Source organism: Lycium barbarum, chromosome 1 (genome assembly GCF_019175385.1).
Source record: "Lycium barbarum isolate Lr01 chromosome 1, ASM1917538v2, whole genome shotgun sequence".
Taxonomy (NCBI): Eukaryota; Viridiplantae; Streptophyta; class Magnoliopsida; order Solanales; family Solanaceae; genus Lycium; species Lycium barbarum.
In genome coordinates this window covers 169,214,100-169,229,302 of record NC_083337.1, presented here as the reverse complement: position 1 = coordinate 169,229,302, position 15,203 = coordinate 169,214,100, and the positions used below count along the sequence as shown (strand labels likewise).

The 15,203-nt window shown below is 35.8% G+C and overlaps 1 protein-coding gene and 1 pseudogene across 1 annotated transcript; both read left to right on the top strand.

Moving 5' to 3' along the window:
- Positions 1-32: 32 nt before the first annotated feature.
- Positions 33-8,983, top strand: LOC132607228 (myricetin 3-O-methyltransferase 3-like). Its single transcript, XM_060321106.1, has 4 exons — positions 33-505; positions 1,755-2,004; positions 7,113-7,173; positions 8,281-8,983. The coding sequence occupies exons 1-4, from the start codon at positions 93-95 to the stop codon at positions 8,415-8,417; spliced, it is 861 nt and encodes a 286-aa protein (XP_060177089.1). The 5' UTR covers positions 33-92; the 3' UTR covers positions 8,418-8,983.
- Positions 8,984-9,672: 689 nt separating this feature from the next.
- LOC132617941 (myricetin 3-O-methyltransferase 3-like) lies at positions 9,673-15,203 on the top strand (annotated as a pseudogene).

Genomic DNA, 15,203 nt, shown 5'->3' with positions numbered 1-15,203 from the left:
ACGTCCAAAAATTCATAAGCCAACCTCATAATTCTCTCTCAAAAAAGAAGAGCGAACGCCTTCGAGTTATTGTCTAGTTGTTATTTCAAGAAATGGACTTGGCTTTATCCATGGATAATATTGTTATATCCAATGAAGAAGAAAATTCTTTGACGAAGGCTATGAACCTTCCTGCTGGTTTATATCTTAACATGGTTTTAAGAGCTGCCATTGAACTTGACTTATTTGAGATCATAGCAAAAGCTAATACTCAACTATCTTCTTATGAAATAGCATCTCAAATTCCCACAAAAAACCCTAAAGCCCCACTTCTTCTTGAAAGGATTCTAAGGTTTCTTGCAAGTCAGTCTTTTCTCACATGCAATATTACAAAGGATGATGATGGGCAAACTCACACATCATATAATTTGACACCTTTGAGCCAGAGTTTAATCTCAGATGAAAATGGATCATCAATTGCTCCCTTTTTACTAATGACTACTGATCCAGTAGCTGTCAACTCATGGTAAGATTTCATGCATGTTTTCTCGTACTTGTATCATTGAGTATAATAAATGGATAAATTTTGGCACTATCTGATCACCTAAAAGATAACTGCATGTGGACCTGCATCTATGAATAGTGAGAGTAATTAATAACTTGAAGAATAAAGGTTCGGAAAAAATAACAAAAGTTAAATATAAAAAATAATGTTGTCACTGGGAAACGAACCAAGGACGCCAGAGACAATTTTAAACACCCTGCACCGCTTGAGCTAAACTTTTGTATTTGTTCAGGATATTCAAAAGTTAATGTATATGTACATAAACACAGAAAATCTACCCTATATATGCAATGTAATTTTTTTCCAAACACCCTCCCCCACCAGGGGCGGATTTAGTCATGGGTGAACACCCTGGGAAAAATATTACAGTGTATATTTAGAGTAAATTTTGTATATTCATGTACATATATTAACTTTTGAACACCCTGAACAAATGCAAAAGGCTAAGTCAAGTGATCCAGTTTTTTTTGCCGAACACCCTGAGTCGAAATCCTAAATCCGCCACTGTCCCCCACCCTCTATATTCGCCCCTGATGATCAATAGCCATTTTGACTTGTAGTACTTTCATATACTTTTCAAATATGTAATTTTATTTCTAAAAAACTGAAGAATCTATACTCGAATTAGCATCATAAATTAAGTCTTTTGACTGTTATACTCTAAACCTCTTCACATATATTAGGATCGGATAGAGGGAGTACTATTTTCGCCAATTGTCTCTTTTTAGGACAATTATTTAGTAATTGACCCCCTTTTTTAAAATTCATTTTCTTACAGAAAATTGAAGATCTTACATAAACGTTAGAGCACTATCTAAAGTATATCCTAAACGTTAGACGACAGTCTAATGTTTTGTCAGTCTCAAGGTTTATATTTACACAATTAGATCTTAAAAATAGGGAAAAATCTAAATTGTGACCTAAAAAAAAGAACATTGACGTAAATTAGTTTACTATATAATTGGTTAAAATATAAGTTAAGTGTAAAAATATTTTATGCTCATGTCAATAGAGTGTTATTTTATAAGTTAAACCCTTGTTCCATTGTTGTGATCTTAAATTATTGTTAATTGGACATACAGTCAAATCTTTCTATAAAGACATCGTTTGTCGAGATATTTTTTAGCTGCTATAGCAAAATATTGTTATAAAGAACATAAAATATAGAGAAGTTGTCTAAGCTGATATTCTGACTCTTTTTTTTGTTAAGGTTTCACCTGAAAGATGCAATTCTAGAGGGTGAGATACCATTCAACAAGGCCCATGGAGTGCATGAATTTGAATACCATGGAAAAGATAGTAGATTCAATGTGGTGTTCAACAAAGCTATGCAAAACCACACTTGCATTGAAATGAATAGAATTCTTGAGTGTTACAAAGGCTTCCAAGGAGTAGACGAGGTAATAGATGTGGGAGGTGGACTTGGGATATCGCTAGCTTCTATATTTCTAAGTATCCTAATATCTGTTAGGTGTGGAATTGGCCAAACAAGTCAATTCTTTTGTTCACATAGTCGTGATGTAAGCGCTTACCTCATAATAATTGTGATGTAAACGCTTACCTCATCATAGGAAATTCATTCCTATAAATAGGTAGCTTATGGTTCATTTGAAAAACACACCAAAATTGAAGAAGACAACACATCCCAAAGAGAGAGAAAAATCTAAGAGAAATACTCTTAGTGAAAGGCCTAAGTAAGAGAAGGTCTTTGAGAGAATTTTCTGTGGTAAAATTCTTGAGTGTAATTGGGATTGGGGTTGTGAGGTTGAGTGTTGTAAACACTTGTAATATTTCTTCTTTAATAAGATCTGCAGCAGCAACGTGGACGTAGCTCTCACATTGAGGGTGAACCACTATAAATCTGTGTGTGCTATTTATTCTTCGCTTACATCACGGCGTAAGTAGGTTCTGTCTAAGGAGGTTGGTATTTAAGTGGTCCAGCTGTAACCCTCCAATCTTTCCTGGGAACCTGCTTACAAAGGTCGGATTTGGGATTTAAATCCTAACAACTGGTATCAGAGCAACAGGTTGTGTTGTGATTTAAAAACGATGGGAGGCGAAGATGGTACGACGCACGGCATCGGTAAATTCGATGGTACAGACTTTGCGTTCTGGAGAATGCAAATTGAAGATTATTTATATGGCAGAAAGCTTCATGAACCTCTGAGTCCGAAACCAGAGGAGATGAAGCAAGCAGATTGGAATCTCCTCGACAGACAAGTTCTGGGAGTCATTCGGCTGACGCTGTCGAAGAACGTTGCTCACAACGTGGCAAAAGAGAAGACCACCGCTGATATGATGAAGGTATTGTCTGACATGTATGAGAAACCTTCGGCAAATAATAAGGTATTTCTCATGAAGAAACTATTTCATCTAAAGATGATGGAAAATGCTCATGTTGCTGCACACGTAAATGAATTCAATACCATTGTAAATCAATTGTCATCGGTAAAAATTGACTTCGATGATGAAGTGCAAGCTCTAATTTTGTTGGCATCCCTACCAAATAGCTGGGAGCCAATGAGAGCAGCAGTTAGTAATTCTGTCGGTAGTGAAAAACTAAAGTTCTACGATGTTAGGGATCGTATCCTTGCTGAGGAAGTGCGCAGGACAGATTCTGGAGAGGCATCGACGAGTTCTGCTTTTTAATGTTGAAAACAGAAGCAGAAATTATGACAGAAACTACAACCGAAATAGGGGCAGATCGAAGTCAAGGAATGGCAGGGGTCAATCCAGACCAGGACGAACATTTGATTGTTGGAACTGTGGAAAACCAGGTCACTTCAAGAAGAACTGCAGGGCGCCAAAGAAGGAGGACAACAAGGGGGCTGGAATCAACGCTGCTACGGAAGACATTGGCGATGCGTTGTTGCTATCGGTTGACAGCCCGATAGACTCTTGGGTGCTTGACTCAGGAGCGTCCTTTCATACCACCCCACATCATGATATAATGACAAACTACGTGGCTGGGAATCTCGGCAAAGTTTATTTAGCCGATGGAGAGCCGCTAGATGTTGTTGGCACGGGAGACATTAATTTGAAGATGTCAAATGGATCCTCGTGGAAGATTACAAAAGTTAGACATGTTCCAAAGCTGATGCGAAACCTGATCTCAGTAGGTCAGCTTGATGATGAGGGATATGATCTCAATTTTGGTAATGGGTCTTGGAAGGTGGCGAAAGGTGCTATGGTAGTTGGCCGAGGAAAGAAGATTGGCACTCTCTACATGACGGATAGCTGTCGTGATATTGTTGTTGTGGTTGACAACACAAAGAAGACAGATTTGTGGCATTATCGGCTTGGGCATATCAGCCAGAAGGGGATGAAGCTGTTGGTGACAAATGGCTTAATTCCGGAGCTGAAGACAGTGGACCTTCATACGTGTGAGAGCTGCATTCTCGGAAAACAAAAGCGAGTAAGCTTCTCAAGTGCAGGCAGAGAGTTGAAGGTCGAAAAGCTGGAATTGGTGCACACAGACGTGTGGGGACCTACCACTGTACCCTCCCTTGGAGGATCACACTACTACGTGACCTTCATTGATGATTCAACCAGGAAGGTATGGGTTTATTTTATGAAAAATAAATCCGATGTGTTTAGTGTATTCAAAAGATGGAAAGCCATGGTCGAGAATGAAACAAACCTTAAGTTGAAGTGTTTGAGGTCCGACAACGGCGGAGAATACACTGATGGTGATTTCAAACGGTACTGTGCCGATAATGGGATCAAGATGATGAAGACTATTCCTGGAACGCCGCAACAGAATGGAGTAGCCGAAAGAATGAACCGAACGTTGAACGAGCGTGCTCGGAGTATGAGAATACACTCTGGACTGCCCAAGACATTCTGGGCAGATGCAGTCAATACCGCGGCCTTCTTAATTAACCGAGGACCGTCAGTTCCCTTGGATTTCAGAATTCCAGAAGAAGTCTGGAGTGGCAAGAAGGTAAATCTTTCATTTCTGAAAGTGTTCGGTTGCTTATCATATGTTCATAATGATGATACGGCTAGAAGCAAGCTTGATCCAAAATCAAAGAAGTGTTACTTTATTGGCTATGGTGACACCGAGCTTGGGTACCGATTTTGGGATGAACAAAATCGGAAGATCATCCGAAGCAGGAATGTTGTCTTTAACGAAGAGGTACTGTACAAAGACAAGCTGCAAAAGAATTCAGAATGTCAGGACAAGGAATCGGAAATAGTCGATTTGAGGGACTTTCCGGCACCTGAGCCGCAGCCAGGTACAACCGAGGCAGAGGAACAAACAATCCGAGAAGGTGTTGATGAAAGTGCTGATTCTGAAACAACTGAACAGACGCCAATCACAGAGCTGCGTAGATCATCCAGGATCAGGAAGCCGCTTCACAGGTACTCTCCATCCCTCAACTACATTCTACTCACTGATAGAGGGGAGCCGGAATGTTATGAAGAAGCAATGCAAGTCGATGAATCGACTAAGTGGGAGCTGGCAATGAAGGATGAAATGGATTCACTATCGGCAAATCATACATGGGAATTATCCGAGTTGCCAAAGGATAAAAAGGCATTGCAAAATAAATGGGTTTATCGGATAAAGGAAGAACCCAATGGAAGCAAGCGTTATAAAGCAAGGCTGGTTGCAAAGGGATTTCAACAGAAAGAAGGCATTGACTATACGGAGATCTTCTCTCCCGTAGTCAAGATGGTGACTATCAGAACTGTTCTTGGGCTGGTAGCAAAGGAAAATCTACATCTGCAACAGATGGACGTGAAAACTGCATTTCTTCACGGTGATCTAGACGAGGAAATCTACATGCGACAGCCGGAGGGATTCAAAATCAAAGGAAAGGAGAATCTGGTGTGCAAACTTCAAAAGAGTCTGTACGGACTAAAACAGGCTCCAAGACAGTGGTATTTAAAGTTTGACAGCTTTATGAAGAAAACTGATTTTTCAAGGTGCGAGGCAGATCACTGCTGTTACTTCAAAAAATTTGAAGACTCGTACATGATACTGCTACTCTATGTCGACGACATGCTAATCGTAGGAGCAAACCTACAGGAGATTGATCGGTTGAAAAAAGGGTTATCGGAAGAGTTTGCAATGAAGGATTTGGGAGCTGCAAAGCAAATCCTTGGGATGAGAATCGACCGAAGCAAGGAGGGCATCAAACTCTCACAAGAAGAATATGTGAGGAAAGTTATCAAAAGGTTTAACATGCATGATGCCAAGCCAGTCAGCACTCCCTTGGCTGGACACTTTCGGTTGTCAAAGGATCAGTCGCCGACAACCGAGGATGAGAAGAAGCAGATGGACAAGATACCTTATGCATCTGCAATCGGTAGTCTTATGTATGCAATGATATGTACAAGGCCAGACATTGCACATGCAGTGGGAGTTGTCAGCCGATTTATGAGCAATCCGGGAAAGCAACACTGGGAGGCTGTGAAGTGGATATTCAGATATCTGAAAGGCAGCTCGAGTTCAGCTCTGTATTTCCGAAAATCAAAAACAGGATTGCAAGGGTATGTTGATGCTGACAACGGTGGTGATATTGATAGCAGAAAGAGCACATCCGGGTATGTTTACACCTTCGGAGGTACTGCAATCTCTTGGGTTTCCAAGTTGCAAAAGATAGTAGCTCTCTCTAGTTGTGAGGCTGAGTACGTTGCTGTGACGGAGGCCACAAAGGAAATGATGTGGCTACAATCTTTTCTGCGGGAATTGGATCAGGACCACGAGGGAAGTGTGCTATATTGTGATAGCCAAAGCGCCATTCATTTGGCAAAGAACCCGGTTTACCATGCTCGAACGAAGCACATACAACTCCGGTACCATTTCATTAGATCAGCTTTGGAAGATGGAGCGCTAGTGCTTGAGAAGATCGCAGGGAGTCAAAATCCAGCCGACATGCTGACAAAGGCAGTGACGATAGACAAACTGAAGCTATGCTCAACTTCAGTTGGCCTGCACGAAGTATGAAAGTAGGAAAGAGCTGCTGCATCGATCAAAGTGTGAAGACAAATTAAAATTAGTCTTCAAGTGGGAGATTTGTTAGGTGTGGAATTGGCCAAACAAGTCAATTCTTTTGTTCACATAGTCGTGATGTAAGCGCTTACCTCATAATAATTGTGATGTAAACGCTTACCTCATCATAGGAAATTCATTCCTATAAATAGGTAGCTTATGGTTCATTTGAAAAACACACCAAAATTGAAGAAGACAACACATCCCAAAGAGAGAGAAAAATCTAAGAGAAATACTCTTAGTGAAAGGCCTAAGTAAGAGAAGGTCTTTGAGAGAATTTTCTGTGGTAAAATTCTTGAGTGTAATTGGGATTGGGGTTGTGAGGTTGAGTGTTGTAAACACTTGTAATATTTCTTCTTTAATAAGATCTGCAGCAGCAACGTGGACGTAGCTCTCACATTGAGGGTGAACCACTATAAATCTGTGTGTGCTATTTATTCTTCGCTTACATCACGGCGTAAGTAGGTTCTGTCTAAGGAGGTTGGTATTTAAGTGGTCCAGCTGTAACCCTCCAATCTTTCCTGGGAACCTGCTTACAAAGGTCGGATTTGGGATTTAAATCCTAACAATATCAAGGGTACCAATTTTGACTTACCTCATGTCATCAAAGATGCTCCTACTTATGCAGGTAACTACCAAAAACCTATATATTAAGCATTTGTCCCCTTTAGTACCATCTAGGCATCTTAATTGAATAGGGATTAGGGGTGTTAAATAGGCGGATTGGGCTGAATTTAGGGAGTCCGGCTAAATTTTGATGGGTCAAAGTGGATTGAGCTAATTAATGGAGGCAATTTGCACTATTTCCCTTATTCGGGGGTGGTCTTTAATTTTTGTCCTTCGCATAAAATTCCTGGGTTCCGGGTTCGAACCCCCGCTCCGTCAAATTTTTTTTTAAAAAAACGCAAAGGTTTGACTGCAGACTCTCCCTTATCAGGCAGAGTTTCAAACTTTACCTTATGGCACTCTACCTTATCAGCCAGAGTTCACTGCAAACTCTACTTAAGACAGAGTTTTGCCTTCAGGCATAAGGCAAAACTCCACCTTAAGGTAGAGGTTTGCATTAAGGCAAAAACTTTTGCCCTAATAGGCCTAATTTTGCTACGAAACTTTGCCTTGCGATTTTTTTTTTTTTACTGAGCCGGGGTTCGAACCCCAAACCACAGTGTATTAGGCGAAGGGCAGAAATTAAAGACCAGTGCCTTTGAAGGGCAATCCGTGCAAAATAAAAAAGATAAATGGACGAGTTAATAATCTGCCCAAATGATATGTGAGTTGAGCTGAGTTGGGTCAAAATGGACTAAATAATGGGTTATAGTCCAACCGCCCAACTTTTAGAAAGTTTTAATCTCTTCATTTGTTTTCTTATAATTATAATGTCTATACTAATATATATTTTTTCTACTTTATTATGGATATATATAACAGATTTAAAAAAAATGACACGATTCTCATGAGTCATGCAATCTCGACTACATATCAGCCCAACTTTTAAATGAGCTGAATTGGGTGAATCAAAATTGATCGAATTAAATGAGCTGTCATTCTTGACATTTTCTTTCTTTCTCGTGAGTCATGCAATCTCGACTATATATCTTCCTAAAATTTGAACGAGTCATATTTTCATGAGCTAATTTTGTCACCTGTAATAGAGATCATATTCTTGTATTAATGTTATGTATTTAATTGATATTGAAAAATCAAATTAAGCTTGACCTCTTGCTTGTTCTATTAGGCATAGAGTATGTGGGAGGAGATATGTTTAAGAGTGTTCCTAAAGGGGAGGTAATCATTCTGAAGGTCAGTTCTCTAGCCATATATATATATATATATATATATTACACTTATTTATTGCTCCCTCTATTTATGTGATATTCGATTCCTTCTTATTAGTCTGTTTATAATTGAAAATGACACATTTTTATATTGGACGATAATTTAACTTAGATTTTAGATATATTTCACCCCTAATAGCATGTTATATAGCCACATAAATATTACGGCATATGTTTAAGATCATAAATTTCAAAAATATTTCTTTTCTTTCTTAAATTTTGTGGTTAGTTAAACACCACTGTATAAATTGTAAGGGATAAGGCATCATTACCCCCCTCACCTAGTAGCGTTTTTGCTACGACACACCTTACCTAATGTTTGGTCCTATCACCCCCCTAAACTATTTAAAACCGTAATTTTTTACCCCCTAAACACTGATGCCCACTCTCATATGGGAGAGTGACATACACTCTCCTTGCCACATGTGCATTTATTTATTTATTTTCTTTTTTAAAAAAAAAAAATCAGCTTACGTGTCAATTTTCAAGAATAAAAAAATAAAAAACTGATTTTTCTTTTAAAAAATTTATTTTTAAAACCCGTTTTTTTTAAAAAAAAATGAAAACACGAATTAAAAAACTGAATTTTCTTTAAAAAAATTATTTTTCAAACCCGTTTTTTTTTTTTTTAAAATAATCAAACTGAAATAGTGAATTAAAAAACTGATTTTTCTTTTAAAATTTTTCTTTTTAAAACCCGTTTTTAAAAAAAAAAAAAAAAAAACTGAAAACGCGAATTAAAAAACTGAATTTTCTTTAAAAAAATAAATTTAAAACCCTTTTTTTAAAAATAAAAATTTGAAAATTTGATTTTTTTTAAAACCCATATGTTTTAAAAAAAAAAACTGAAATCCCGAATTAAAAAATTGATTTTTCTTTTAAAAAATTTATTTTTAAAACCCGTTTTAAAAAAAAAAAAAAACTGAAAACGCGAATTAAAAAACTGAATTTTCTTTAAAAAAATAAATTTAAAACCCTTTTAAAAAAATTGATTTTTTTTTAAAACCCATATGTTTTTTTTAAAAAAAAAAAAACTAAAAACATGATTTTTTTTTTAAATATGGAAAAATGGATTTGTTAAAAATATGGAAAGCTTTATTATTTTTTTAAAATGTCTTAAAAGATCTTGATTTTCACGATTTCATTTTCTTAAGACAGTTTTATTTTTCAAATAAAATCTGGAAAAAGTGTTTTTCTTGTCAAAATTTGAAAAAAAAAACTGATTTTTTATAAAATTTTGGAAAAAATAATTATTTTTTTAAAATGTGGAAAACCCGTTTTTAAAACTACATTTATTTTCATATTTTAAAAAAAATACAGATTTTTAAGAAAAATATTAAGTTTTCCCGTTTTTTATGTTCCTCACTCTCTCAAAGAGTGTGAAACACACTCTCCTTGCTACGTCAGCGTTTAGGGGGTAAAATATTACGGTTTTAAATAGTTTAGGGGGGTGATAGGACCAAACATTAGGTAAGGTGTGTCGTAGCAAAAACGATACTAGGTGAGGGGGTAATGATACCTTATCCCTAAATTGTAACTTGAAAGTATGAGTTAATTAGTGAATAAAAAAAGACAGAGATATTTATAATAAGTCATTCTGCATATAGCCACTTTTTGTGAGGTGAAAGACTAAGGATATTCATTTCAAAACTGTGAGGTGAAAGGCTAAGGAAACAATTTTTTTGACACTTCAGCCTTATTTGATCTTCACATGACTTTATTTTATTCAGCAAAGTGATCAAGCTTCTTAGCTATCGAACCATGAAAAATATTTTTGATTAGAGATTGATAATAATGTCAGCAAATGGTAATATTTTCTTATTAAACTTCTTAGTGTAAAAAATTGATAATAATGTCTAGGTGTCAATTAAATCAAATATGAAATTAAGAATTGAGATAATTCGAAGGAAAATGACTTTCCGAACAAAACTAAGAATATGAATATAGCAATGAGTAAAGATCCATAATTTTAGTTGAACCAAGTAATATAAAATTAATAGTTAAGATACATGAAATAAATGACTTCTTCACACTTTGTGACAAATACCAAACACATTAATAAAATGAAAACAGTGTTGACAAACTGTTTCTATCTTGGACGACCCATTTTTCTTACTTAGCGAAGGCTTTTTTAATTTCTTTTTTAAAGTTAAGACATGTTTTCATGTGTTTTGTTGCTCCCAAACGCACACGCAAATATACGTGATCGTATAGTTAATATAGAATTTTTAAGTCCAGATATCGATCCCACAGAGACTTAGATTCTACTGTTAAACTAATTCAAGTTCGAATAAAACTATTCAAGAAAGTGAAAATCAAAGTGTTTGTTGTAACTAACCTAAAATTGAAAATAAATAATTTGTGAGAGGTGTTTTTGTGACTGAGAGTATTTTGACAAAACTGTAAGATTTATCTGATGATGGAGAGTTCCAGGGTCATGGCTTTCGACAATCCAATTGATCTTCCAACAATTCTACCTATTTTATTTCTTGGGTTATCAGTTGACGGGTTAATTATAACTTTATGAGTATCTTCCGAGTTGCTCACAAGCCTGTAGATGCTACTATAACACCTATATCCCTATGGCCGCCAGAGGTAACAAGAACGCATTTACTTCTCCGTATTAAACTAAGCAAGACTAAAGGGTATATTCTTATCCTCAGTAGTGAAACAATCATATCGAACAAGCCCTATTTATTCTTATTACGCATGCAAATTCCCTATTCCCTAGTTCAATTCACACGCCACAAATAGTGTTCAAATATTGGCCAAATAATCAAACAATTAAGATCAAGAATAAATAAGCAACCCAAAATATGAAAATTTAATCAATAGAAATTGTCATCAAACCAACTATCATGTCTTTCGCCACAACCACAGAATTAAGAAGTTTAGCTACTCATCATTCTCAATGAACAACAAGAATTCATGAAGAAACTAGGGTTGAAAAAGGTGAAATAAAATAAAATCTAGTGAGAGAAAGTAAGATGACGGCTTACAAGTCTTGGAGTAATCCCAACACGTCATTAATAACAAATAAAACATCTATTTATAGTCTAGGGTTAAAACTAACATAATTTGACCCAATCCATATCAAAATAGGAGAAATTGGCAGCTCGTATGCGTTGCGCCGGCGTCGCATGTGCAACACGGGTGTGTTCAGTGATTTTCAATTTCGCTTGGTCTGCAGCCGATTTTCCCGTCTCTTACTTGCGATGCGGGTATGACGCCTGATCATCCCCTGCGCGTTGGACCCGCGACGCGGGTCTAACACTTAATTCCTTCAGTTTTTTCTAAAAATTCTTCTAAGTGTCGTGAGCTCCTCTCGTTTACTCGTGCACAAAATATCACCTCCATAATCGACCAAAACTGCTCGGTTTCCAATCATTTGCCCTCATTGTACCTAATTACACAAAATTTATCAACATAAGCTGGAATACAATGATTTAATCATAGAAAACACGATTAAAGTACTAAGAACAAGAGGTAAGATGACGCTAAATATCGATATTTGTGCCAAATATCATGTTGCTAAAGTTACTAACGAAAAAAGAAAAGAAAAGGAGAAAAAGGCCCATTTTCTGCTGCACTATTCTTGCCAAACACTGTAGCCTACACTAATCTTGCCTAACTTTTTAGCCGTAAGTAATCATAGGCAAATTGTTATGATAAGAATTTGATGATTAGTAACCTAATAAAAATGATAATTAATTATTCGGCCTGTCCATTAAAGAATGGAATTGATTAAAGTGGGAAAAAGTACTACTTTTCATACACTATATATATTAGATGAAGCACGTCCAAAAATTCATAAGCCAACCTCATTATTCTCTCTCAAAAAATAGACTGGACGCCTGCGAGTTATTGACAAGTAGTTATTTCAAGAAAGGGACATGGCTTTATCCATGGATAATGTTGTTATATCCAATGAAGAGGAAAACTCATTCATGAAGGCTTTGAACCTTCCTGCTGGTTTATATCTTAAAATGGTCTTAAAAGCTTCCATTGAACTTGGTTTATTTGAGATTATAGCAAAATCTAGCACTCATCAACTATCTTCTTATGAAATTGCATCTCAAATTCCCACAAAAAATCCTAAAGCCCCACTTGTTCTTGAAAGAATTCTAAGGTTTCTTGCAAGTCAATCTTTTCTCACATGCAATATTACAAAGGATGACGATGGACATATTCACACATCATACAATTTGACACCTTTGAGCCAAAGTTTAATCTCAGATAAAGATGGATCATCAAATGCTGCCCTTTTACTCCTGATTTCAGATCCTGATGCTGTTAATTCTTGGTAAGATTTCATATTTAATTTTGTCATACTTGTTTCGTTGAGTTTAATAACTTTGATATTATCAGATCACCTAAAAGATAACTGCACATGACCATCTAACAGTTTTTTTTTCTTTGTAAAGGTTTCATTTGAAAGATAAAAGTTGCATTGTGACTTCTTTTTTTTTTTTTGCAAAGGTTTCATTTGAAAGATGCAATTCTAGAGGGTGAGATACCATTCAAGAGCTAGGGCCCATGGAGTGCATGCATTTGAATACCATGGAAAAGATAGTAGATTCAATATGGTGTTCAACAAAGCTATGCAAAACATCACTTGCATTAAAATAAAGAGAATTCTTGAGTGTTACAATGGCTTCCAAGGAGTAAACCAGGTAATAGATGTGGGAGGTGGACTTGGGATATCATTAGCTTCTATAATTTCCAAGTAAACTAATATCAAGGGTATTAATTTTGACCTACCTAATGTCATCAAAGATGCTCCTACTTACGCAGGTAACTAACAAAACCCTGTATATTACGCATTTGTCCCCTTTAGTACCATTTATGCATCTTAATTAATTGATAGGGATTAGCGGTGTTAAATGGGTTTGGCCCAATTTAGAGAGTCGGCAAAATTTAGGCGGGTCAAAATGAATTGAGTTAATTTAACATATGTAAAAATATTAATTTTTTGATAGGATCTCTCATGAGTCATGCAATCTCGACTACATATCAGCCCACATTTTTAATGAGCCGAGCTAGGTGAATAAAAAAAAAATTGAATCAATGAATATGCGAATTAGTAACCCGCTCAAAACTTGAAAAAGTTATGTTTTTGTGGGCTAATTGTTCCACCCCACAGGGGATCATATGATCCAGGGTTAATACTGTGTATTTTATTGATATTGAAAGATCAACTAAAAACTCTTGCTTGTTATATTAGGAATAGAGCATGTGGGAGGAGATATGTTTACGAGTGTTCCTAAAGGAGAGGTAATCATTCTGAAGGTCAGTATTCTTGTCATATACGAGCATGTAATACATAATTATTACATCCTCTATTCCATTTTGTGTGGCATTCAATTCCTTCTTATTAGTCTGTTTATCAAAAAGTGACAAATTTTTATGTTGAAAGACAAATCAACTTTAAATTTTCTACAAATTTCACCCTGAATAGCATGTTGTTAATAACAACATAAATATCATGGCATATGTTTAATATCATAATTTTAAAAAATATTTCTTTTCTTTCTTAAATTATGTGGTTAGTCAAACACACCAAATAAATTGTAACGTTGAAAGTATGAGTTAGTGAATAAAAAATGATTATATATTTATAACAAGTCCTTCTGCATATAACCACTTTCTTTCTTTCTTAATTAAATAGTACTCATGCGTTAAAAAGAATAGTTGCCACTACTAAAAAAATTGAAATCTATCGGAAATACAAATTTCGTCCGAAATGCTTCTGATGGAAATCTGTTGGAATTTCGCATTTTTTAGTAGTGTGCAACGTCCTCGTTAAGAGTTGCTCTGCAACTATGTCACGTAATCTCCAATTTGGTTATAATTGTAGGCAGTTCTTCATGATTGGGATGACGAATATTGCCTGAAACTATTGAAGAATTGTTGGAGAGCTTTGCCAAAAGATGGTAAGGTTGTGGTAATAGAAGAAATACAACCAGATCATCCAGAGACTACTGATCTTTTTAAGCATACATTTAGTGTCGACGTGTTAATGATGACTATGCTTGATGGAGGGAATGAAAGAACAAAGCAACATTTGAAGCCTTGGCTAAACAAGCTGGATTTGCTGCTCTCAAAGTAATATGTCGTGCATATCATTGTTGGGTCATGGAGTTGTAAAGTATTAACTATTTTAATTAATTTCTGCAATAAAAATAAGTCCTGATATAATAAAAAGTTAATTAGTTTATGTATTTTCTGTCCATCTCTAAATGTTTGGCTGATCTAATGCTGAGTACGTAACATGATATTCCATAAGGCCCTAACATAATAAAGGGCTCCTAATATATGTTACTTTATTTTCTGGAAAATATTTTTTGTTGTCCGATATATTCTGTCTAGAACGCATTTTTTAGTAGCGTGCAACGTCCTCGTTATGTGGTGGGGTGGTGGCAGAGGTGATGGCTATCGGACTATGATTTTTTTTTTTTTTTTTTTTTTTTGTAGCGATTGATAATAATGTCAGCAAATGGTAATATTTTCTTGAAGTTCAGCTTCTGACGAAGAAATTATTTTGCACAGCCTTTTTATTTAGGACCAGCAGTTTAATAGTGATACGAATAATCATTGTAAAATTTACTTGGCATAGGTTCCATTATTACCTATTTATAGAACATAACTAAACTTTTCAATAATTATATTTAGTAGCTAATATATATCATATTTACTTCACATAGCTATCATGTTTTTACCACTGATCTGATAACTTTCACTCCCCTAAATTTAAGCAAAAAAAAAACGTGTCTCTCTCCTACCTCCTAAATACACGCCATTGTTCACCATATCCATTACTTTC

Coding starts and splice junctions, on each gene's coding strand:
- LOC132607228 (XM_060321106.1), top strand. CDS start 93: ATGGACTTGGCTTTATCCATGGATAATATTGTTATATCCAATGAAGAA. Junction 2,005..7,112: donor CTATATTTCTAAGTATCCTA/ATATCTGTTAGG, acceptor TTAAATCCTAAC/AATATCAAGGGTACCAATTT. Junction 7,174..8,280: donor AGATGCTCCTACTTATGCAG/GTAACTACCAAA, acceptor TTGTTCTATTAG/GCATAGAGTATGTGGGAGGA.